General features: G+C 35.5%; 1 protein-coding gene across 2 annotated transcripts in view; it reads left to right on the top strand.

Annotated features, from left to right (window-relative positions):
* Positions 1–24,546, top strand: part of tefu (Serine/threonine-protein kinase tefu) — a 409,445-nt gene that overhangs the window by 332,926 nt on the left and 51,973 nt on the right. For both annotated transcript variants that reach the window (XM_090409436.1, XM_090409435.1), the window contains exons 30-31: positions 2,063–2,148; positions 16,011–16,151. In XM_090409436.1, coding sequence (XP_090265562.1) covers positions 2,063–2,148; positions 16,011–16,151 — 227 coding nt within the window. The remainder of the gene's footprint in view (positions 1–2,062; positions 2,149–16,010; positions 16,152–24,546) is intronic.

Raw genomic sequence — 24,546 nt, 5'->3', positions numbered from 1 at the left:
ATAATATGACTATGGAAAGAGGTTGAAGAAATGTGGATTGCAGAGTTTAGTGGATAGGAGGAGGTTGGTCGATTGGTAGAGCCTCTGCTACTAATGGTTCACGCAAAAAGTTAAGCAAATTTGAGCATGGTTAGTAGTTGGAAGGGATTTAGTCATTCAATGCTGTTGGCACACTCTCCCTCGATGAATCTTTGTACTCCCTGGAGGTGTCAAATAATAATAATAATAATAGAGACATTTAAGTTAGTGAAAGGATTTTATCTAATTAATCCAGAGGGGATTATAAAACGAGTAGATGGTGAGAGGGGAAGAATTATCTAACTCTTCCCCTCTGGAATTTATGTAAAAGTGTGGTGAGGAGCAGATTTTTTACATGGAGAATTGTCAGTGAATGGAACGCATTACCAGAATGTGTTGTTAATTCATGGAGTATTAAGATTCTATATGATAAACATGTTGTCAGTTGAATGAACCTCCCACGATGAGTCTGTCGACTCCATGGAGGGTGTAATAATAATATAAAGTATCATAAAATATTCATTTTTCTCAACAAGTAAGCCAGCTAATGTCTGCTATTAAACCAAACAGTCTGAAAGTGAGAATGTTATCATATACAAGGTAGTTTCATAAGCTTCTGATGTGATAGAAAGAAAACAACTGTGTCAATTTTTAACATGATCTCCCTTTACTTCAACATACTTTTCATATCTTTGAATCAACATTTCTATGCCTCCTTTGAAAAAATAGTCTGTACTTTTGTTTGCAAAATGACCTAAAACTGCATCTTTCACTTCATTGTCATCTGCAAAATTTCTTCCTTGAAGGTCTTTCTTCAGTTTTTTCAGTTTTAAGAAGCAGTAGTAGTCACTGGGTGCTAGATCTGGGCTATAGGGTGGGTGTTCAATCTCCTGGAAGCCACAGTCTTTCACTGCAACAATAGCTGTATGGACTGGATCATTGTCGTGAAGCAAGCAAACACCATGAATCAGCATTCCTCGTCTCTTCTCCTTTATGGCATTGTGCAGTTTGTGTAGGAGTGAAGCATAATATTCTGCATTCATGGCGGTATTCCTTTCCTTGAAGTTAATCAATAGAATTCCTCAGTAATCCTAAAAAATTGTTGCCATGATCTTCTTGGTGGACTGAATGACGTTGGGTTTTTTTTCTCAGCTGTACTTTGCCTGGTTTGCACCACTCCACAAATTCCCTTTTGGAAAGTGGATCATAGTAAAGGACCATGGTTTCATCCCTGGTGACAATGGATTCCAGCACTTCTCTCTGATTCCCTTGACAAAGCTCTAAAAACTTACAGGAACATGTCACACGATGCTCCTTCTGAACTGAAGAAAAGAAGTCAGGGCACCCACCTTGCACTGACTTTTGTCGTGTGAAGCTTCTCATGAGCCATGCAAAAGACGGTTGTTATAGAAAGCCCCAACCTTGCTGAGATTTTTTTGAGCTTCAGCTATCTGTCATTGAGCAGTTCCTCCTCAACAAGAGAGACATTTTCCCAGTCCTCAGTCATCACTTCCACAGGCTTACCACCACAAGGATCATCTTCAATGCTCTCTCTTCCTAGGCAAAACTGTTTAGCCCATGCCATCATGGTGGAATATGAAGGAGAAGCTTTCCCATAAACACCATCCAATTGCTATTTGATAGTACTTGGAGAAAGCTCTTCTTTGGTGAAAAACTTTATCACAGCACAGTACTCAGTTTTTAACATTAATTGTTGTATGATGATGAAGATTCAACATCATTGAATACTTCAACTATCCTCTGCATTAATTACTAATCTGCAGTGTCATCAACTAGCATCATCCCTGTATGGTGCTATTTTTATAATGTATATACAATTAAGAGCTGAATAATTTATATGACTTATGTATTTTAATATAAGTAGGAAGCATAGAACCAACTATCATCACTTTACCATCACTCTGACTAGTCTGACAGATAAGTCTAAGTGATGATAAAGAATGTACTACACATCATATCATGTGATGTAATGTATATAATTAAGAATTAAATAATTGTTTTGACCTATATACTTTAAATCTAGGTAAGAAGTATGAAATTCCAAATAACCAACCAATCCGGAGATTGAAAAATTTTGAATCAGTGTCTGTTATAACTGATGATATCAAAGTAAGTATTATATCCTTCATTATTCATTTGTTTAAATTTTTTTGTGCATGAAAAAAGCTCAGCTGTTGGTTGATTATTATTCATATTAACTTTTTATGATACTGACTCTCACTTCACAAGAAAATTTTACTGGATTTAAATCGGGCATCCTCAGACTCAATTCAACACTTGTTACAGAACATAAAGCATTACAAAAACAAATAAGATTATATTTTAAAAAAATTTTTTTAATGAACTAACCTAACAGTCTCTGCTGTTGGATATAAGATATTGTCTAACTGTTTGGTTGAAAGTTATCTTATAGTCTTCAAGCTGATATTAATGGTTCTTCCTTTCGTTCCACTGCAGGCTGAATTGTAAGCAGGATTAATTGTTAGGTGTAAAGATAGAACAATACATCCTTCAGTTAGAAATATATGACCTGACTTTTTTTTTTTTTTTTTTGCTATGATGAGAGGAATCTTATATAACTTTTTATTTTGAAGGTGAGTTAACCAGTCTCATATGGATGCAGCATGGTTTTTTCCTGGAAACTTGCTTTTTTCATTCCACATTCAAGCAAATCAGCTATAGAACATATGCAATTAATAGACAAAAATGGATGCCAAGAAATTATACTCTTGGTTTAATCCTTTATCCAAGTGTAAGCAAATGTGGAGTGAAGCTAATGACTTCACATCACAAATTATTAGTGGGCTGTATATGGCATAGTATGTAGATGAAGGATTAAGTAGTGTAGACAGTTGCCCACAGTACAATTGTACTATAGTTTACAGATAAATGTTGGAAGTTTTTCCACTTGGTTATACTAGAAATTAAAGATGCCAAGAAATTATATTCTTGGTTTAATCCTTTATCCATGTGTAAGGAATGTTAAGTGAAGCTAATGACTTCACATTGCAAATGTAATGTGAAGTCATTAGCCTCTCTACACAAGTTGCCCAGTCCTGAAGTTACTTCATGTGCAAACTTTGTTTGCTTACATTCGGATAAAGGATTAAACCAAGAATATAATTCTTGGCATCTTTAATTTATAGTATAACCAAGTGCAAAAATGTCCAATATCTCTCTCTAATCTAGAGTATTTTAGTGATGGGGCATGATACCTTTTGGCTACTCGTATATGGAAATATGACTTCTGCATTACTTCAACCTTGGTATCACTTCTGGGTCTTGCTCCCACTAATATACCTCATTAAAGGTCGAAACTGGTCCCGGTAGTGGCCCTTCCCATAATGCATAGTATTACGTAAGGATATGTGCTTTGCATTATAGGATACTAAGGCAAGTGATGTGAAGTCATTAACCTCTATACACAAGTTGCACAAACTTTGTTTGCTTACACTTGGATAAAAGATTAAACCAATAATTTCTTGACATCTTTAATTTATAGGTTTACAAAAGCTTTTTGTGAGTAGCAGCTGCATAAACAAATTGTGGTGGAGTAATATCCTGCAATGAGCACTTGAAGTGTAATGTCATAATGATAAACTAGGTAATTATGTGACTGTTTCTCAAAATATATTTTATAACAGAATACAACAAAAACAAATCTACAATCTTTTAAAAGATCATGCAACTTAATGGGTTATAGATTGAAACCCCACTAACACAAAAGGAAAGTTTTGCAAATTACTATAAAAAATAAATAAAAAAAGTTACTTCTTGGCCCAAATAAAAGCACTCTGAAACCTTACTATCTCCAAAAACCCTGGATATTTAAATATATGGTACCCAATATAGATAAGCCCACTTACAAACTTCAGAAAGAGTTGGGGGTGGACTTACAAAATAATTCTCATAAAAAATTCTTAAAAAATTCTGTTAATTTCAAAACCAGTTTTAAAAAATCCATCCTCAGAAATTCATAACTCATGTTTGTTTGTTTGTTTTTTTATATATATCAATATATCACTACAAGATATTCAAACTTGTTAAATCCAACTCCGTGTCTGGACAATTCATCACGAGAAAATTCTTCACAGGAAAATTTGAAATCCTATTTCATGTCATTCCCATATGTGGAAAAAAAAAATTTTTTTTAAATATTTTATGTATTATTTATTATTTTGATTATATTTAGCATTCTGAAATTTTTTATTCCATATAAAGTTATTAATATTCTTTCTTACTTACATACTACAGGCTCTGTAGATGGAATATTCATTTTTACAAAAATTGATAGTGTCGTTAGGGAGAAAAGACCTTATTTAAGAATATTTAGAAATAATAGTTATTTCCAACTAATATTTATAGTGAACTGTTTACTTATTCCTTTTATTCCTATTAACTATTCTATTAATAGTTAAGGAGAAAAGGCACAATATTCAAGAATATTTATTCTTCTAACCATTCACTATCTTTCTATTCGGCGCATTTAGCCATCCATCCAGGTGTGATATATTTTATATCTGAACAAATTCGGAAGGTAAGGTGTTTCAATTATTGAATACGCATGTATTTGGAAAATCACTGCACTTTTCCTGCATCCTTTATCCTATCTTGTATTCTGCTATCATTTGCAGAGCTAGTTTAAAATCATAGGTGCAATTTTGAGTAATTATATTAAAGAAAATGATAATAAAATTACATTAATGCTATCATAATGATGTAAATCAGCATAAGCTAAATTGCCATCTGCGGCTTCAATACTAGTCTTTATCTTTTCCTCCAATACTAGTATTTTATGACACTAAGAAATTTTATATTTAGTATTTTTTACTGAAAAAAAAAAAAAAAATATATATATATATATATAGATATAGATGGATGCTCCCAAAGTGAAATACGTAATTAATCACTTCTTTTGTGAATCATTCAAAAATAAACTGTAATCAGAAATATCATGTCATTAACAACCGACTAGGCAGTGTACCCTCTCCCACCAATGAGCTGTGAATTCGAAACTCACAATAGGCATGGTTGTTTGTAATTGTTATTAAGTGAGAGATGAATTTCTTTGTCTATAAATACTAGCATTGGAGGAAATAGTAAAGACTAGTATTGCAGCCGCAGATGGCAATTAAGCTTATGTTGATTTACATCATTATGATAGCATTTACGTAATTTTATTATCATTTGCTTTAATGTAATTACTTAAAATTGCACCTGCGATTTTAAACTAGCTCTGTAAATGATAACAGCATGCAGCATATCTTATGTAGGAAAAGTGGAGTCATTTTCAAAATGCATGTGTATTCAATAACTGAAACACCTCCTCTTCTGAATTAGTTCAGATAAAATGTGTGTATATATATATCACATCTAAGTGTGCATAAAAATAGTGAATGGTTTGCAGAATAAATATTCTTAAATATGGTGCCCTTTCTCCCTAAAACATCCTATTCCAGTTTTGTAAATATTAATATTCCATCAGCAGAACCTGTAGTATCTAAGTAAGAAAGAATATTTATAACTTTTTAAGACAACAGAAATTAGGAAACTCACCAATCAATAAAATATTACTTTCATTGTATAACAATAAAAATATTATGAAAATCTAATTAAAATCTAAATAAATAATACATAAATACATAAAAAACTATATTTTGTGAAATTTATCTTGCACTGCATTTACTTTTCAATCGGTATCAATGCAATATCATTTCAATTTTCTAGCGAATAACATTTTCAGCGAATTTTTTCTGTGGTGAATAGTTCGCAAAATGAATTGTCTGTGAACCACCCCACTCCACCATTAATATTTTTGAATTTAATTTAATTTTTCGTGTTATTTTAAGTGGAAAGGAGATAAATGCCAGAAACTTCATAGGACTGCAGTAGGTTCCCCCCCCCCTCCCTCTTTTTCCTTCTTTAGTAAGCCATACTCAAACCTTTAGACTGGATGCATTATGTTAATGATATATATTAAATACATTTTTACAATATTTAAACAGCCAGCATCCAAAAATATACTTCACTATAGACAAGAAATTAAATAATTCTTTACCTCTATCCACTTCACCAACATCTGTGGCCTGAACAGTAATATAAACATTGTGCACCACCACCACCACCTACAGTCACCCAAACAAGAATTACTGTTTTTATTAGAACCCCAACTGACAACCTCAGTAACCACTGTCTGCCTCAAATGTCCAAACAAACGTAACACAACTCTTCCCACCACAAGGGTGGCACTTATGCATTAATCAGAACTGACATACCATGCCAGAGATTGCAAAACCTTGAATCTTCCCTATCTGCTTTGTCCAAAATTTCCTACAAATCAACCTACTCTTTTCATGTGCTCTGCCATTAACCACTCTGACCTCTTCAACTATCTCTTGCTAAAGTTTGGCTTTCTACAATCGAAATACTCTAATAGTAAGGTCATTCTTCTTGGGGACTTCAATGTCCACAAGTCAAACTGGCTTCCCTTCTGCAGTTTCACAGATCAAGCAGGTAGGAATGCTGAGGTATTTGCCATTAGCAGCAGCCTAATCACAGATCATCAATCTCTCTACCAGAATACCTGTCAACCTCTCCCTTCCAATTTTCCAATACACTTGGTCTCTTCCTAATGAGCTCCTCTTCCAGGTATGTTGTGGATGTCAGTTCCCGTCTTGGTACCTGAAATCACAACCTCATACAAGTTTCTTTTGCTACAGAACAACCTTCACCAACCAGTCTCGTATCCTTTGGCAATACGAGGATGCAAAATGGAATGACCTCTGTGACTTCTATTCCTCCTTCTCATGGTCTGAATACTGCTTCAGTTCTCCTGATAAAAAAAAAAACACCTACTCTGACCAAATAACAGAAATCATCCTCACAGGAATGAACACCATCATCCCTTATTCCACTCCAAATTCACAGTCACCATCCAAGCCTTGGTTCTCAAAAAAAGTGTACCAATGCAGTAAAAGAAAAAAACCTCTGCAATATCACAGATGGCTCAATATTAAAACTCCAGCTGCTTACCCACCTATTCTGTAGCTCACAACAGTCATAAAAGAATCGTCACCAAATCCAAATCAGACTGAAAGGGCCAAATGCTGGAAACCTTCTTCCTGTCCAAATGGCAGGTGCTCTTTCTGGTCCCCTACCAAGGCCATTGGGTGCAACTTTAGTCTACCCAGGTTTCCACCACTCTCACATCTGGACGGTACTGTAGTCACCTCACCTAACGACAAGGCCAACTTACTGGCATCATTCTTCTCTTCCAATTCCGGCATTGATGACCTTACCAAAGTTCTCTCCACTCCACCAAAAATTGCTCTCTCTGTGCCACCTGTGGTCTTTCCTCTGAAAACTTGTGTCCCTGAACTAACACCTATCCTGTATTGCCTCTTCATTCAACCCTACAGCATGGAAACAGGCCCACATCCAACCCATCCCAAAGACAGGTGATAAAAGTCAACCATCAAACTGCCGTCCAGTTGCTCTCACTTCTATTCTCTTCTCTCAAAAATTATGGAGAAGGTCATCAACAACCAACTCTTACCACCTAGATACCTATGAACTAATCAGTGACTAGCTGTATGGCTTAAGCCATTTGCAGTCTTGCTCCCATATTTGGGGTGATACACTAAAATCCTCTCTAAGATTGTTTGATTCTATCCAGAAGAGGGCAATCTGCCCCCATCCCCACTCTACCTTTCCCAAAGAATACAACCCTCAGTTGTTCAAACAAAATGTGAACAGATTCCTCCTGCTTTTGTTATCCTTTTTTTTTAAACCTTTAATGGACATATTGATAAGCACAGTTCTTTCAAATGATTCAGTATCATTATTCAATTTATACAAAGTCAAATGCACAAAGAACACTCAATAGAAGATACAAAATCATTCACTACTTAGCCCAACATTAAACTGTCTTTAAAGCCTAACACTCAAATCCAGAACTGTTTGTCTCAGTGGCATTGGAACAAATAGAGCTATACTACATGCTTTAGCCAGTGGCTACAACCTCTGCCAGACAGATGAAATACTACATACACCTCACCTTTCCCAAAATACATGAGATACTACAAAACATTTCTTATCTCTTATGTTCTAAAGCATGTTGGATCTCTCGTGGATAGTTATTTGCCATTTCTTCTGACTTCTGCAGGATTTTCCTCATCATCTTTTGGCTTACAAAGTTTGTGCTTGTTTGTAACATCTATAACTATGTTCAGTGTCATCTTCCTTTGTTGTATCGCAGTTCTTCAGTTCACCCACATGTGATGCAGTAGTCTCTCTGGATTCATTCTGACTATGTGACTGTACCACTTCAGTTGTTATTGTTGTTTGATATTATCCATAATTGCATGTGATCTATCAAGTTCATTTGTTCAAATTCTGTCCAGTGTGTTATGTTAATTTTCTCAAGACATTTCATTTCAAGGGCTAGCAGTCTTTTCTAATTGGCCACATCTCAGCTACAGAACGAGATAGTGGGATAATTATTGAATCATAGAGCTTCAAGTGGATGGATAATTTATTATTTTTGCCATCATTGTCCATCCTGCTGAGATTCAAATGTTTAATTGTTGGAGTATCATCTAAATTAGACAATACTGAAACAGTTAAATAGAATTTTGCTATCTGATATTGTAGATTAGGTTGAGTATCTCAATTATGACAGTGTCATCAGTGTATCTTATGTGAGTTTGCCACTTATCATTATTCTTTATTTTTTTCCTCTGCTGCATTATTAATAAGATACTCTATAAAGAAGTTAAATATTACAGGTGAGAATAGGCAGCTTTGCATCCCTCCTTTCTTCATGTTCAATAATTATGCATTGATATTACCATATTGCATCTTTACTTTAGTGTTCTGATATATAGTATTTTAGGAATTTCATAATCTATATTTTTATTATATACACTTAAGAACAGTTTTTCTTCAGTAACAGAATCGGGTGCTTGTTTGAAATCAATAGAACAATAAAGATCAATGTCTTTTTTTTTCCCAGGCTCTTTTTGCAGTTCTATGGTGAAAATCTGATCATGAGTAGATCTATTTGTTTTCTAAATCCAATATGTATTACAGAATAGGGATTATTGGTTGATAGGTTCTTTTTTCAGTGCATTCTTCACTCTGGTGAAGAATGCACTGACATACTCCTAGCATATCATATTTCTTTTGCAGATCTACAAAATTTAAATACATGTTTTATTCCCCTGAATTTTCAGCTGTTTGTCTTGAAGTAAAAATCTGATTGTGTCAAATACTCCTATTTGGCCTGAACTCTTATTCTTGCTCATGTTTCTTTTTTGCAATTTTGTTAGCCTCTTCTCAAGCATACATAAATCTTACCTGGAATACTATGTTGGAAAATTCCTCTGTAATTCTCACAAGTTTTATTCAACTTTATATTGATGAGAATTATAAAAATTGTCATCATTACAAAACTGAATAAAATGATCTAGAATTTGACATCCAGGCCTTCAGAATTATACAGGGTAGTTGCTGTAATAATAAAGAACAATAAAGGAAATAATTAAGTGAACATACTTCAGTATATAAATAAACCTTACAAATGAAAAAATGTTAAAAATTGTGATTATTTCATGACAAAATTAGAACTGAATAACTTTCCTATACTATGAAAAAAATTTTTGTCACTATTTCAAGCAGAATATTGAAACCAGTAATGGAAGCATAGTGGTGGATTCTAGCATAATTTGCTTTACTGTATTTGCAAGCATGCACAAGAAAAAAGAATGCTAATAGATGTTGCAGATTATCAACTGTTAGAGGTGGGAATGGAAAGAGAGAGCATGGTAGAAGGTGAATTGTGGTTTCTGTGTCTTCATTATATGAAAATTGAAGAGAAATTTTAAGATAGTTTAGTAATGAATGACTAAGAGAGGAAATCTTTAAAAAAGAGATATGGCTGAAGTTTATTGTATCATTAGTCTTTATAGGATTTATTAGTTAAGATTAACTGGACCCATTTCTTCATAAACTGAAAATCAACTTTATTGCTTTCCATATAGAAATGGGTCCAGTAAAATTCATTTTTCTGAGTCTTAAACTTGTTATGTTATTTAAGATTCTCAGTTTGAAGGGTGAATTGAAGCTATTGATATTGTTTTAGTTATTTCTTCAATGAAATGCTCATGTTTATATGAAAAGTGAAATCATTCTGAAGTAATTGAAGATGGATGAAAATTGTATTTAATGTATGTTGCTCTTACACAAGTAATAAACAGTTTCTATGTTAACATTGCTCCTGTATGAGCCTAAGAGAGTAAAATTCTGCTGAAACAAAAGACTAAAATCTCAAAATTTTGTCCAAAGAGAATAAAAACTATTTAGATTATATAATCAAAAGAAGCAATGTATGGATGGTTGTCATGTTGTGATCTGAAGTGTATATTGGAGCTTGCATAGTTCTATTGATTTTATGTTCTCTCTCTCACACACATTTATTTATTTATTTATTTTATTTGTAAAGGCACCCAAAGACTTAGTCTCTTAATAAGTTAAGAGGATAAGGTACATAAACAATATTATGGGACACCGATCTGTGTGCAAATTAATTTTTAGTTTAGCTTTTTTTTTTCTTTTTAAGATTAAGAGTAAAACCATTCAAAATCAAAAGAGTAATTTACATATTGAGGCAACTGACAGCACATGCACTAAAAGAAAGTAAATCTCATGGGGCTTAATCAACTAAATTGCATTCCATATTTAAACCAGAAACAAATATGATTGTACAACATGGTGCTAGCTTTAAATTCAGCAAAATATCAGGAGTTAAATAAATTATCTTATTTATTTTGTCCCTGTAAACTTGATTTTATTTTTGTAAATATCTCAATTAGAATTTAATCTGTTGGCTAGGTATTTGGTATTTTAATGATAAATGCAATGATTTACTTAGCATAATAAAAAAAATGGTGAAGTAACTAAATAAATATCTTGCGTATTTTCTTTGTATTGTGAATTAATTGCAAATATCAAGACGAATAACTGCCAACTTGGCATCCATTATAAACTACTAGTATATTTAGATCGTCATGCAAGATCTGTATATCACCTTTAGTAATTATTTCTTTCCCATCAAATCATGACCAGTGTCAATAATGTATAAAAAAAAATATATATATATATATATATATATACACACATTTCTGTTATCTATACTAATAGATTTATAATGAGTATTTGCTTTTTTTCTCAGTATCTAAAATTTATTTACTTATTGATGAATATTAGTTTCCCAAAATTATTAAGCAAAGCTCATTTGTTACATTCACTAAACTTAGTCTCATAAGTAAGACAGGAAAATTATAATACAAAAAAAAAAAAATGTTTAACTAGTATAAAAAATTATCCAAATATGAGAGATCCTCTTTTTCTCTCTCTCTCTCACACACACACACAAATTACTTCAGAATATACTTCAGAATAATCTTCAAAAAAAAACGTTGTTAAACCTTCTAAGCTTTACAAAAATTAGTTATCCCCTATAATCATATGTACATGCAGTCAGTTGAAGTGAGAACTGCTTGCTTTAATTCAGAAAAAAAGTATCCATCTTTAAAAAATTAGCTTAGAGGCCTTCTTTAGATTTATTTCTTATAATGGTCGGTCATCATTTGAAAGAGATGCTCAGATAAATCAATAGGTTTCCAATTCCATTTCTTTTTTTACTCTTTCCTCTCCAAACTATATTATATTCTAGTCTCCACACACACACACACATGCAGAAAAAAAAAATTCCCAGTTGTTGCTACAAGTCATGCTGAAATTTTCAGTCTTTGAATTGTAGACTAAAGCATGAAGGGCTTCCAAAAAGTACGGTAACACTTTTTTTCCTTGATAAATGTGAAAAGGAATGAGATAAAACACGGTGGACAGATAGACCCATTAATAACATTCAAAAAGACTGCCATTGCAGTGTGGTGCTACTGTTGCCTTACAGCTAATTCTAGTTGCAAAATAAGGCTACTGTGCAATTGTGGTTCAAAATAGGTGTTTATGAAGTTATTCTTTTCTGCAAGCAAAAGGGACTTCACTAAGTTACATTCACTGTGAACTGGTTGCTGTGTATGGCAAAAAGGTGATGTCAAAGAAGCAGGTGTGTTTTTGGTGCAGGGAATTTAAACCGGGCTGTGGTGACTTTGAAGATTGACACGAGACAGACAGCATTCATCTAGCAAGACAAAAGACATTTCACGCATTAAGGACATCGTTCTTGAAGACCAGTGAGTGAAATTGTACAAGTGATGAACTTTAGTAAGTCCACTGTTTACAAAATTGTTCATAAAGTCGTTGGCTTTCAAAAAGGTGTGTGCTCCCACTAGGTGTCCTGACAATTTTCAGAGGAGCACAAGACAACGTGAATGGTGATGTGTCTAGAGAATCTGTTGCGATACAGCGGCAAATGTGAAGATTTTCTTGCTCACCTAGTCACAGGAGATGAAACATAGGTCCATCACTTTACCCCAGAGTCTTGCTCAGATAAGACAATGGAGTCTTGTCTGAGCAAACAAGACTCCATTACCCAGAAACATCCTCATTTCCTGTGGTCAAAAAATTGAAAACTGTTCCCACTGTCAAAAAAAAAAGCCATGGCCACAGTGTTCTGGGATCACCAAGGCATTCTGTTGGTGGACTTCTTGCAAAAGGGAGGAACAGTCAATGCTGAGCTTTTCTGTGCAACATTGGACAAACTGAAAGCCAACATTCAATGCACATGACTAGGACCAGACCACTGACAAGTGGCGTGATTTTGGTGCACGACAATGCTACTCCACATGCTGCGCATGCCACTTGCGAGTGGTTGCGCTGTAATCATTGGGAAACTCTGCCACACACACACACACACACACACACATACCCCCCCCCCCTTACAGCCCAGACTTAGTGCTTTCAGATTTCAATTTGTTCGACTCCCTCAATAAACACCTTTCTGAAAGGCATTTCACCTACAGATGAGGAAGTTCATCAGGTAGTGCAATGTTGGCTATTGGGTATGGGCATGGACTTCTTCGGTACTGGTATTGATAAACTGATCTATCATTAGGACAGTGCATCAATAAATTTGGAGACTTTTGTGGAGAAGTACTTCTTGTTTACTTATTTCTTGGTGATAATTTTTTTAGCTTCATATTATTAAACATCCTTGAGGGAAAAAAATGCATTATCTTGCTTTTCAGAAATCCCTCATAGTTAAGCATTTAGGATTGGAAATATGAGCTGAATTGCTATTTTTGTCCTTTTTTGAATAATGTTTCTGGGGCTTATGAGTTTGCAATGCATTTAAATTATGAGAAATTAGATTGGGCAGTTGAAGTTTTGAAAAATACTTCAGGTCAAAACCTTGATGTGCAAACCTTTTCATTATATCTGTAACAATATGCACTCTCCCTTTTCAATTGCTGTCTCTTGTATTTGTGCTATAAAGATTGATCAGATCTTTTATATTTATTCCTTTCAGAATTTTCTTTAGCCTTTTTAAGATCTGAAATCATTGATAGAAGCTGTCCTTGCAACTTTGTAAGAGAACTCAAACTTTTTATCCATCTTCTTCAAATTATGACCACCTGCTTAATATTATGTTGGGCATGCATGGAAGCAGCTCAGCATGATATTAGGCAGGTAGTCATAATTTGGTTGCATGTCAACATATAATTCTAATGCATAGGATGCACATATTTGGTGCTTTTCTTTTTTCTTATAGCAAGTTCATCTCATGGTTATATAATATGTTAACAGTGTAATTTCTGTATTTCTCTTAGACAGTGGCGTAGATAGAGCTTTTGCCATCCCTCTCAATACACTCCAAAAATACAACAAAAAAGTCAAAACGGCATATAGGGAAATAAATTAAAACACTATGTTTATGTTTATTTTAGTTGTAAGTATACTTAAATTAAGGGGATATTAAATCCCACATAGTTTTAAAACCGAATAAGAAACTCAAAGATAGGAATCAGAGAGTTTCTTGCCGAATATAGTAAACTATAAAGTATCGGCGAACACTAGCATTAGCCAATGCAAGTGATCCTAGTACATAGTACAATACTGGGCAGCTCGTTGCAAAGGTGGAGGAAGAAGTTCAGATCGCTATTCTTAGGTATTTTCCATAATGTAAAAACACATTTCCTAGGAAATGTATGCTGTTATTACATTATGGAGGGAGGTCACTACCCAGACCGGTTTCAGCCTTTTTTGAGGCTTCATCAGTGAGTAGCTAGACCTAATACCAAAGTGTATAGCGAAAAGAACTTATGTACTTTGCGAATGAGTTTCCCAAACAGGTGCAACCATTAAGTTACTTAAGTATAAAGAGCTAATAAGCTTCATTTCGGCAATGAAAACATTACTTAAATTAAGGGGATATTAAATCCCACATAGTTTTAAAACCGAATAAGAAACTCAAAGATAGGAATCAGAGAGTTTCTTGCTGAATATAGTAAACTATAAAGTATCGGCAAACACTAGCGTTAGCCAATGCAAGTGATCCTAGTACATAGTACAATACTGGGCAGCTCGTTGCAAAGGCAAGAAACTCTCTGATTCCTATCTTTGAGTTTCTTATTCGGTTTTAAAACTATGTGGGATTTAATATCCCCTTAATTTAAGTAATGTTTTCATTGCCGAAATGAAGCTTATTAGCTCTTTATACTTAAGTAACTTAATGGTTGCACCTGTTTGGGAAACTCATTCGCAAAGTACATAAGTTCTTTTCGCTATACACTTTGGTATTAGGTCCAGCTACTCACTGATGAAGCCTCAAAAAAAGGCTGAAACCGGTCTGGGTAGTGACCTCCCTCCATAATGTAATAACAGCATACATTTCCTAGGAAATGTGTTTTTACATTATGGAAAATACCTAAGAATAGCGATCTGAACTTCTTCCTCCACCTTTGCAACGAGCTGCCCAGTATTGTACTATGTACTAGGATCACTTGCATTGGCTAACGCTAGTGTTCGCCGATACTTTATAGTTTACTATATTCGGCAAGAAACTCTCTGATTCCTACCTTTGAGTTTCTTATTCGGTTTTAAAACTATGTGGGATTTAATATCCCCTTAATTTAAGTAATGTTTTCATTGCCGAAATGAAGCTTATTAGCTCTTTATACTTAAGTAACTTAATGGTTGCACCTGTTTGGGAAACTCGTTTGCAAAGTACATAAGTTCTTTTCGCTATACACTTTGGTATTAGGTCTAGCTACTCACTGATGAAGCCTCAAAAAAGGCTGAAACCGGTCTGGGTAGTGACCTCCCTCCATAATGTAATAACAGCATACATTTCCTAGGAAATGTGTTTTTACATTATGGAAAATACCCAAGAATAGCGATCTGAACTTCTTCCTCAACTTCTTCCTTTGCAACGAGCTGCCCTATATTGTACTATGTACTAGGATCACTTGCATTGGCTAACGCTAGTGTTCGCCGATACTTTATAGTTTACTATATTCAGCAAGAAACTCTCTGATTCCTATCTTTGAGTTTCTTATTCGGTTTTAAAACTATGTGGGATTTAATATCCCCTTAATTTAAGTAATGTTTTCATTGCCGAAATTAAGCTTATTAGCTCTTTATACTTAAGTTGTAAGTATAGTTGTTAAAAACTAATTATTAATTAAGTAATAAAAATTACTAAGTTAATATAAATAAAAGAATCATTGAAAAATAAAATTGTATTTCACGTGAAAAGTGTCGTCTGGGGGCAGACTCTACGCCACTGCTCTTAGGTTGTTAGAAGACACTAATATTTCAGCTAAGGTAATAGTGTAGATGCTGCAATACAAAATGAATACCTACACTAAGTGGATGTGATTCATTCATGATTTGGATTTCATTGAGAAATCCAAAATATGATGGATAGTCCCTAGTATACATACATACATACATACATGTGTTTATGATAAGCATATAATATATACTTAACATATTTTGTTTCATAGGTTGATCGTAGTTGCGCATACAAAAACGTATCAGGAATCTACAGTTTCATTCCAGAATTTCAATTGGTTGGTGGCATTAATGCACCTAAAATGATTGTGTGTATTGGAACTGATGGAAAACCAAGAACCCAGTTAGTGAAGGTAAGCAAATAACATTCCAAGAGCCATTTTGTTAATATGACTTGAACATTTTTAAAGAAAAATTGGAAAGAATTAATATTTCCAATAATTTTAACTAGTTTACAGCCACATTACTGCTGCTGAGACCATAATTTACATGCCATTATTGTACATTCTAAATGCCTCCCAATTGTGAGTCAAGCAACAACCATGAAAATCAAAGCAAAGCAAAACAGATTACATGCCAATATGGAAAAACCTCCCGATCACAAATATACATACTCATAGTTCCATCTTCAGTGTCTGTAAAACTGCATCTACTTTTCCTAACATAAACTCAATTTTCTACTTCTTCAAGTAATACTCATCTTCATTTCCCCAATTACACATTCTTTGACTTCCCATTCTAAACAATTCTAAACATTCTAACTTCCCATGACAACCATTCTAAACGTTAATGAAATTAACGTTTAGAATGGTTGGTGATTTTAGAAAAATGATAGAGACAGCAAATTAATTTCATTTCTTAATGTTGATTTTTCTCCATTCCAAATTTCCTAATACTGACATCATGTTCGGTGGAGATTTTAATGTTCACCAAGACATCTTCTGTCACTAATGATCTTACACAAATTGCTTATATACTCTAGATCAGGATTTCTCAAACTTTTCCTATGACGGAACACTTCATAAATCCTGAAATTTTAATGGAACACCTTGGTTAGAGTCGAGTATCATTTGTCTCATATTCAATGTAAAGCTAAGTGCACACTATTGCTGCAGCAGGCTGTATCGCATTGCAAAAATGCGACAGTGCACACTACAATCATGCTGGGCTGCATCGCATTGACCTTGCTTGTGACCGCACATTTCCTAGAATAGATACCACCATACTTCACTCGTGCTCGGAGGTGTCGATAACCTCGGGCGGCTGAGTCATGGCCAGCGCGCGTTGGCCTTAATAGCACAATCCACATGCAAAGTGAGGAGTGCCTGATTTTCAAACATGTTTGAACTTGTCGCATCATTTAAAACCATTCCAGGCTCATATTAATTTTGATAATGTTTCACGCAACACTTATTCACTTTCTGTGGAACATAGTTTGGGAAACGCTGCTCTAGATAACTCTAATCACTCACCAAACACTACATCTTTTTCTTACTAGTAACTCTTTCTGAATATATACTATTGAAGGAAGTTGTTTGCCCTTTAGGCATTTCAGAACCACAATTTAGCATGGATTTTTTCTTCTATGGTGCAACATTTCACACAGCCATTCTCCTTCTCATTGTCTGACATTATAAGAATGCCAAGTGGGAAGATCTTCATGACGTCTATTCTCATTTTTTTCATTGCCAAACATTTGTACTGAGCATATTACTGAAGCAGTTCTCATTGTTTGGAAATATTTATTCCTCATTTCACTTTAAATCTTTATCCCCTATCTAAGCTCAGTAAGAAGTTTGCAAGGCTGTACTAGAGAAAAACCAGGAATATTGCATTTGGCTTTCATCAAAATCTCCATTTTTCTTTTCTGTTTATACCAAAGCCTGAAATAGAATAACTGAACAAACTATCAACACACCCAAAACTGTGTCTGAAAGGGCTAAAAGAAGCAAGAAATGTGTATCATATCCATGATTATAGTCATGCTTTCCAAAGCTGTTGTCTGTAACTTTTTCCCCACCCTGCTTCCATCTCTTTTGCACCCAGATGGTTATATTACATAGTTACTCACAGGAAAACTAATCTCCTCGGCTCTTACTTTTTCTCACATTCTTGCATAGATATGCAACATTTAATGATTTTTTTTTTCTTTGATTTTTCACTAGAAAGAGATTTTTGTTCTTGATAGCATTTCTGTTTTTTTTTTTTTTAAAAGTTTGTATTGTCCAGAATTGGTTCCTGTTGTATGCCATCTTTTTATTCTCTCTTTTCCATTAGTATCTATCCTGCATCCTGAAAATTAGCCTATATTTATATCTCCTATCAAATTAACATTGAATTTCACTTAGTCACTTCAGTCTTTTCTAAAGTAATGAAGAAAACCATTAACACTCAATTCTATACTGCCTTGAAGTGTCTTAACCTTTGTGGGTTTTGCTGATCAACAGCTATGCAAGCTGTTGATCAGCAGAGGACTTTATTACTTATGCCACTCACCCATTTTTGGACAAATACCATGGAAAAGTTTGAGGAAGGTCAAGTAGTTGCCCTTTATATCTCTAAGGCATTTGATCAGATGTAGCACAAAGGTTTGTTAAGTAAGCTCCCATCATATGGTCTGTCTTCTGACCTCTGCAACTGGGTTACCCTCCAAACATTATTTTCTGATACCTGCCAGTCTTCCACTCTCCTATCATTGGCACAAATCTGTTTTGTATGCCCATGAGAGATTGAATAACAATTGTGCATGTGAAATCCTCAGTTGTTTTGAAAAAATACAGAAGTTTCATGGTATATCCAGTTCCCATGCCCTGCTCTTCTCTCTTTCTATTATGAAATATTAGCAGATTGCTTTAGTAATATTTATTATTAACAAAATCATTCTACCCCTCTAGAGAGGATCATACTGCTATATATTCACCTTTGGATGCAATTTCTAATCAACCTTTCCAGTACACTGATGACCAAAACAGAGATACTGATTAGGCTATAATTCACTACATCATTCTTTGCTCCATCTCTATATGATGGAACTATCATGCATTCCTTCCACTAATTAGGAATAAGGCATGTGTTGAGACTCAAGTTAAATGATCAAGTCAGGGGGATTGCCAACTCTCTTGTACATTCCTTCAGCACTAGTACTAGTATTCCATCCAATCCTGTTCTTGTTGCAGTGTTCAGATCAAGCTGTTGCAATAGCTTGAATATACTACTAATTCATCTACCTATATTCTTTCATCCTAGTTTCCTTCCCTACCACCATAAATACACCCTTGGCATTCATATCTACATGAAAAATATACCATACTAAAGTGAAACTCAGCTATGTCTAGTACATATAACATTTTCTTCCCATCTGAATTCACTAAGGTTATTTTTCCATAGTTGTTCTTTCTCTTACTTCCTACATAACAATAACAGTTTCTTGAATTTCTCTTGTGCTATTCAGCTAACTTCCTTTCATAATCCAGTTTTGTTGTTTTCCTCACCATAGCAGTCACTCTCCTGACCAACTCTTTATTCTATCCCTAACCCCCCCCCTCATCATCACACCTCTCATGATATCAAATTGACACATTCTCTTTTTTATGTAGGCTCCTGTTTAATTGTAATAAAGGCACTGTTCTAGTCTCTCTTATTCCATGTGGTGGCATGAAGAACTCATTTAATTTCTGATATATTTTCAACATCATACCAAACTTATATTTTTCTACTATTTTCATATAAACCTTTCACACACACACATAGTTTTACCTCTTTCACACTGCTATCACCTTCTTACATGCTGCTACCTCCATTCACACTCACATTCCTTCTGGCATTTGTTGCTCTATGCCACACCATTTCATTTTCTCCTCCATTCTTAATCCTGCTTGCATTCATTAACTAATGATCCTCATCAATGAGCCTGATCCAACACATACTTTTGACATATCCTTGTACCATTATCTCCTTTTCTCATAAACTATTCACATTCAACAATGTATGCATTCCACATACTATATCAAACAAAGTTTTTCATATCAAATTCAAAGGTACTTACAGCCTTCATTATCACTACACACACACTTTATCTATCTATCTATATATATGTATATATATATATATATATATTGATAAAGTGTGTGCATATTTATATATGATTATAAAATAATTAAAAAAGCACTCAGCTGTGCACACACAATTAATTAAAAACAGACTAATTATTAATTAAAAAACTCATACAGTTAAATGAAAATGAAATTGTAATTTTTTTTTGTGTACATCAGAACAACATCCTTGTTAACAATCACCCGATGCAAAATGATGGTGTTCATACTTTCTCTACATATTGCTGGGTTCTTTTTAGCTTGTTCTTTTCTTTAATATATCTCTAAATATTGGGGGTGGGGGGGGGGATTTCCAATTTTTATTGGAAAAATGAACTCTTTTTTAATATTATTTTGACAGGTATCTCCATGGAGTCTAAAGACTCATTATGGGAGACATACACTAACCATTATTCAGACAATACCTATCATACATCTCTTTAACGTTATTCACTAGGGTCACTCACAACCGCTTCTGGAAATATTACTATTATTATTACTATTATTACGGGCAACTCCAGGGAGTCATTAGACTCATCGAGGGAGGCCCCAAATCATATTCATCACAACTATTCGACATTCATACAGTATCTATCATACCTCGCCTTAAACTCATTCACTGTCACAGCATCCACCACAGACTCAGGGAGCGCATTCCACTCATTCACTACTCTAAAAGTAAAGAACCCAGCTCTAACACCTTTACTACCACACTTTTGCCCAGTTTCCATGGATGTCCCCTAGTCCTCCCACAACCAGCCCTGTTCTCAAAAATATCTTCTGAATTAATTTTATAGAAACCCTTCAGTAATTTAAATGTCTCAATCATATCTCCCCTCCTCCACCTATCAACCAATTTTTGCAACCCACAAATCCTCAACCTGTTCTCATACAGTTCATTCCACAGACCTGCTATCATCTTGGTCACTCGCCTCTGGATCCTCTCCACCTCCTCCACATCAAGAAGAAACCTAGGTGACCAAATCTGAGCACAGTAGTCTAGATGGGGTCTTATCAAGGCTCGATACAGAGGAACAATAACCTGCTTGTCTCTGCTTGTCAACGTATTCTTCAGCAACCAAGTGATTTGATGAGCTGATTTGGCCACTTTTACAATGTGTCCCCTAAATTTCAATTCCTTATCCACCAACACTCCTAAATCTCGTGCCCCTCATCAATTTCTTGGAGCACGGTTCCATCAATGCAGTAAACTGCCTCCAATCTTTTCACCCCAAAATGCATAACCTTACATTTTGCCACATTAAATTGACATCCATTCTCCTTAGCCCAGACCTCCAATCTATCCAAATCATCCTGCAAAATTTTGACGTCATCTGCATTCACTATTGCCCTACCCAACTTCGCATCATCCGCAAACAAATGAACTGTTCCTCTCAGATCCTTTCCTATATCATTTATGAACAAATTAAACAGCAGTGGTTCAAGATCCTTGTGGCACACCACTAGTCACAGGCCGTCTTATGGACTCTACTCCTGAGTAAACCACTTTCTGATATCTCTCCGTCAACCACCCTCCTATCCATCTCACCAACCCTATGTCCATTCCCATATGCTGCAATTTACTGATTAGAATTCTATGTGGTATCCTGTCAAAGGCCTTAGCAAGGTCACGTATTATAACACAGTCCGTCACTGTGTTATAATACGTGAGCAAGTTACTGAGGCATGAACTACCCTTCACAAAACCATGCTGTCCCCGATACAGTATCCCATTTTCTTCTATCCAATCTTGTATTTTCCTCTTGACTATTTTCTCTAAGACCTTGATAATGATTCCTGTTATGCTGATTGGCCGGTAATTTTCAACAGCAGCCTTGGAACCACCTTTGTGCAGTGAAACTATTTTCCCCTCTTTCCACCCCCTTGGGACTGACCCAGTCCTGAGGCTCAAATTAAACAAAATGGTCAAGGGCACTGACAATTCTTTGGCCGCTTCACGTACGACACGAGCTGGTATACCATCCAATCCCACAGATGTATTGACATTGAGGTTCTGTAATAGACTAGTTACCTCTACTTCATTCATCACAATTCCATTATAAGCTGTTGGTTCTTCCATTTCTGCAAAGTCACCACGTGGATGATATACTCTTGCAAAGTGCTCGCTCAGTAATTCCACAACATCGACTGATTCGGTTACCTACCCTCAGCATTTTTTAAGATCATTCTACCATGAGCATTTTTCCTTTTACTTGCAACATATTGAAAAAACTGTTTGGGATTCTCTTTAGCCTGCATGGCGAATTTCCTTTCGTAATCTGCTTTTGCTTTTCTTACCACCTTTGCTACCATCCTGGCCTGAGCTTTATACTGTTCCTGCACCTGATGGTCACCCTTCTCCTTAAATTCCCTCCACAATTGTTTCTTTTTTTGCAGCTCAAGCTTAATAGTGTTATTCATCCATTTAACCCCTACTTGATTTATTATTCGGACTCTTGGTATATAGTCAACCATTGCCTCCTGCAAACAGTTCTTAACCACCTCCCATGCACTATCAACATCCAGCCCTTGCAGTTTTACATGCCATGGCATTGAGCCAAGCACACACCTAAGCTTGTCATATTTACCAGCCTGGTAATTCCACATGTACCCTGTCTTAATTGTAAATTCGACTCCTTTAGCCACCTCCCAAGTCATGACCTTATGGTCACTCTCACCAATTGGTGGCAACATGGTCATGTTCGTTACAGCTACATTCTCAGTTGCAATTACTAGGTCCAGCATTCTCTGTCCCCTGGTATTTTCCAATACATGTTGCCGTAGATAGTTGTCCCTTAATAACCACATAAAATGCAATTCCTTCCTCCCATGTGCCCTCTCCTCTTTCCAGTCAATGTTACCATAATTGAAATCACCCATAATAATTACCCTCCTTCCACTCATTTCTTCTATTTGCTTATGCATACTATCCCCACCATCCACTCCATCACCCGGTCTATAGCAGCACCCAATTGTATATTTTGTTCTGCTAGATTCTATCTCACACCAAACAGCCTCAAATGTGCTTTTTTCCCCATCCTGCAGTTCAACTTCTATACTCCTTGGCTGAAGCTCATCAGCTATCATCAATAACACTCCTCCCCCCTTTTTATTCACCCTGTCACTTCTGAACACACTATACCCGTCGCATTCAATCCCACTAGCTTTATCATCTTCTGTCAGCCATGTTTCACTAATACCGACAACCTGTGGCCTGGAAGTGCCAACCATGGCCAAAAATTCTTCCTTCTTGTTCCTAATACTCCTGGCATTAGTGTACATGAATCGCAGAAGCCCATTTGTCCCATCCCTACTTTGATGCCTTATACTAACTATCCCATTCTGATTTGTTGTCCGTCGTACTCGCCTGGGCATAATATACTCATTCATACACTTAACTGCCCCCCTAAAGTCTGCATATCTACTCCCCCCCCTCTTAATAAATCTACTTTCCCTGAGTCTGTACATCCACTTCCACATCATTCATCAACACTCTTTCAAGTCTCCGTACACCAACTCCATTCAAATGTAACCCATCCATCTTATATAAGTCCTTTCGCCCATCGAACTCATTCCACACATCCACAAATTCCACACCACTCTCCATGCATAACCCGCGCATAAAGTCATTGGCAATTATGGCCCTCCTTCTAAACACTTCGCTGTCATACCGCGGTAAGATACTCACCATCCTAACTCTCTCACTCTTCTCTTTTGCTACCTCAAACAACTCCCTCACATCCTCTATCATTTCCATTTTGTCCTCTTTCAAATCATTCGTTCCTTCCACGATTATCATCTCTTTCACCCTCTGTTTTTGCAGTCGAATAGATTCGCTGACGTCATTTATGTTCGCACCCGGCTGGTACGACTTCGTTAAACTCTCAATTATTACGCTTCTTAATAGCGAATCCCCATACAGCACTCGCTCCTTCATTTTATTGACGTTTACGAACATTCTATTATTTGCCGTCACAGACTTCCGCCGGTTATTTGTCGGTACGTTCAACACACATTTTTCCATACGCTCCAGTTGTCTTTTGGCTCTGTGTATCGCACCATTCAAACGGGCAATTTCGCTACTCGCATTTATCTCACCATTTTCATTATCGATCAAATCATCCATTCTTTCTGTGTTTCTACTTTCATTTACACTTTCAGCGACGCTCTCACACCTGTCTGGCACTACCACGCAATTCTCTAGCACACCGCCATTTTCTACATTCTGACTATCGTTAACGATATCACTCTCGACACACGAAACACGCTTGAAGTCCTCATTCTCTTTACACTTTCTACACATATTAACTCCACTATCACTTTCTAACCAGACTCCCACCGCTCTTCGCAAGGCATACATCTCACAGACAGCACATTGCATAAATTCGTTTACATCAAAACTCACCTGGCCGCCATTTTTTTCTTTATCGGTGCCATGTGTACGCTATCTTTTCTTAAAAATAATAATTAAAATAACAGAAAAAACACACAAAAATTGCACAGACACACCAAGAAACAAAAGCAAACAATACTACTTAAAATTCTAGTAAAATATCTAATGTTAACACAAAATAATACTAATCTTTTCAGGAGCTCTCGACAAGCCGACGATCTAATCAGTGCGACACCAAGCGACCAATATCCCAAGCGACGAATA

Source organism: Typopeltis vanoorti, chromosome 19, assembly GCF_054136105.1.
Source record: "Typopeltis vanoorti isolate ZY-2024b chromosome 19, IOZ_Tvanoo_1.0, whole genome shotgun sequence".
Classification (NCBI taxonomy): Eukaryota; Metazoa; Arthropoda; class Arachnida; order Uropygi; family Thelyphonidae; genus Typopeltis; species Typopeltis vanoorti.
The sequence above is the reverse complement of the archived record's forward strand: the minus strand, read 5'-3'. Positions and strand labels throughout refer to the sequence as shown.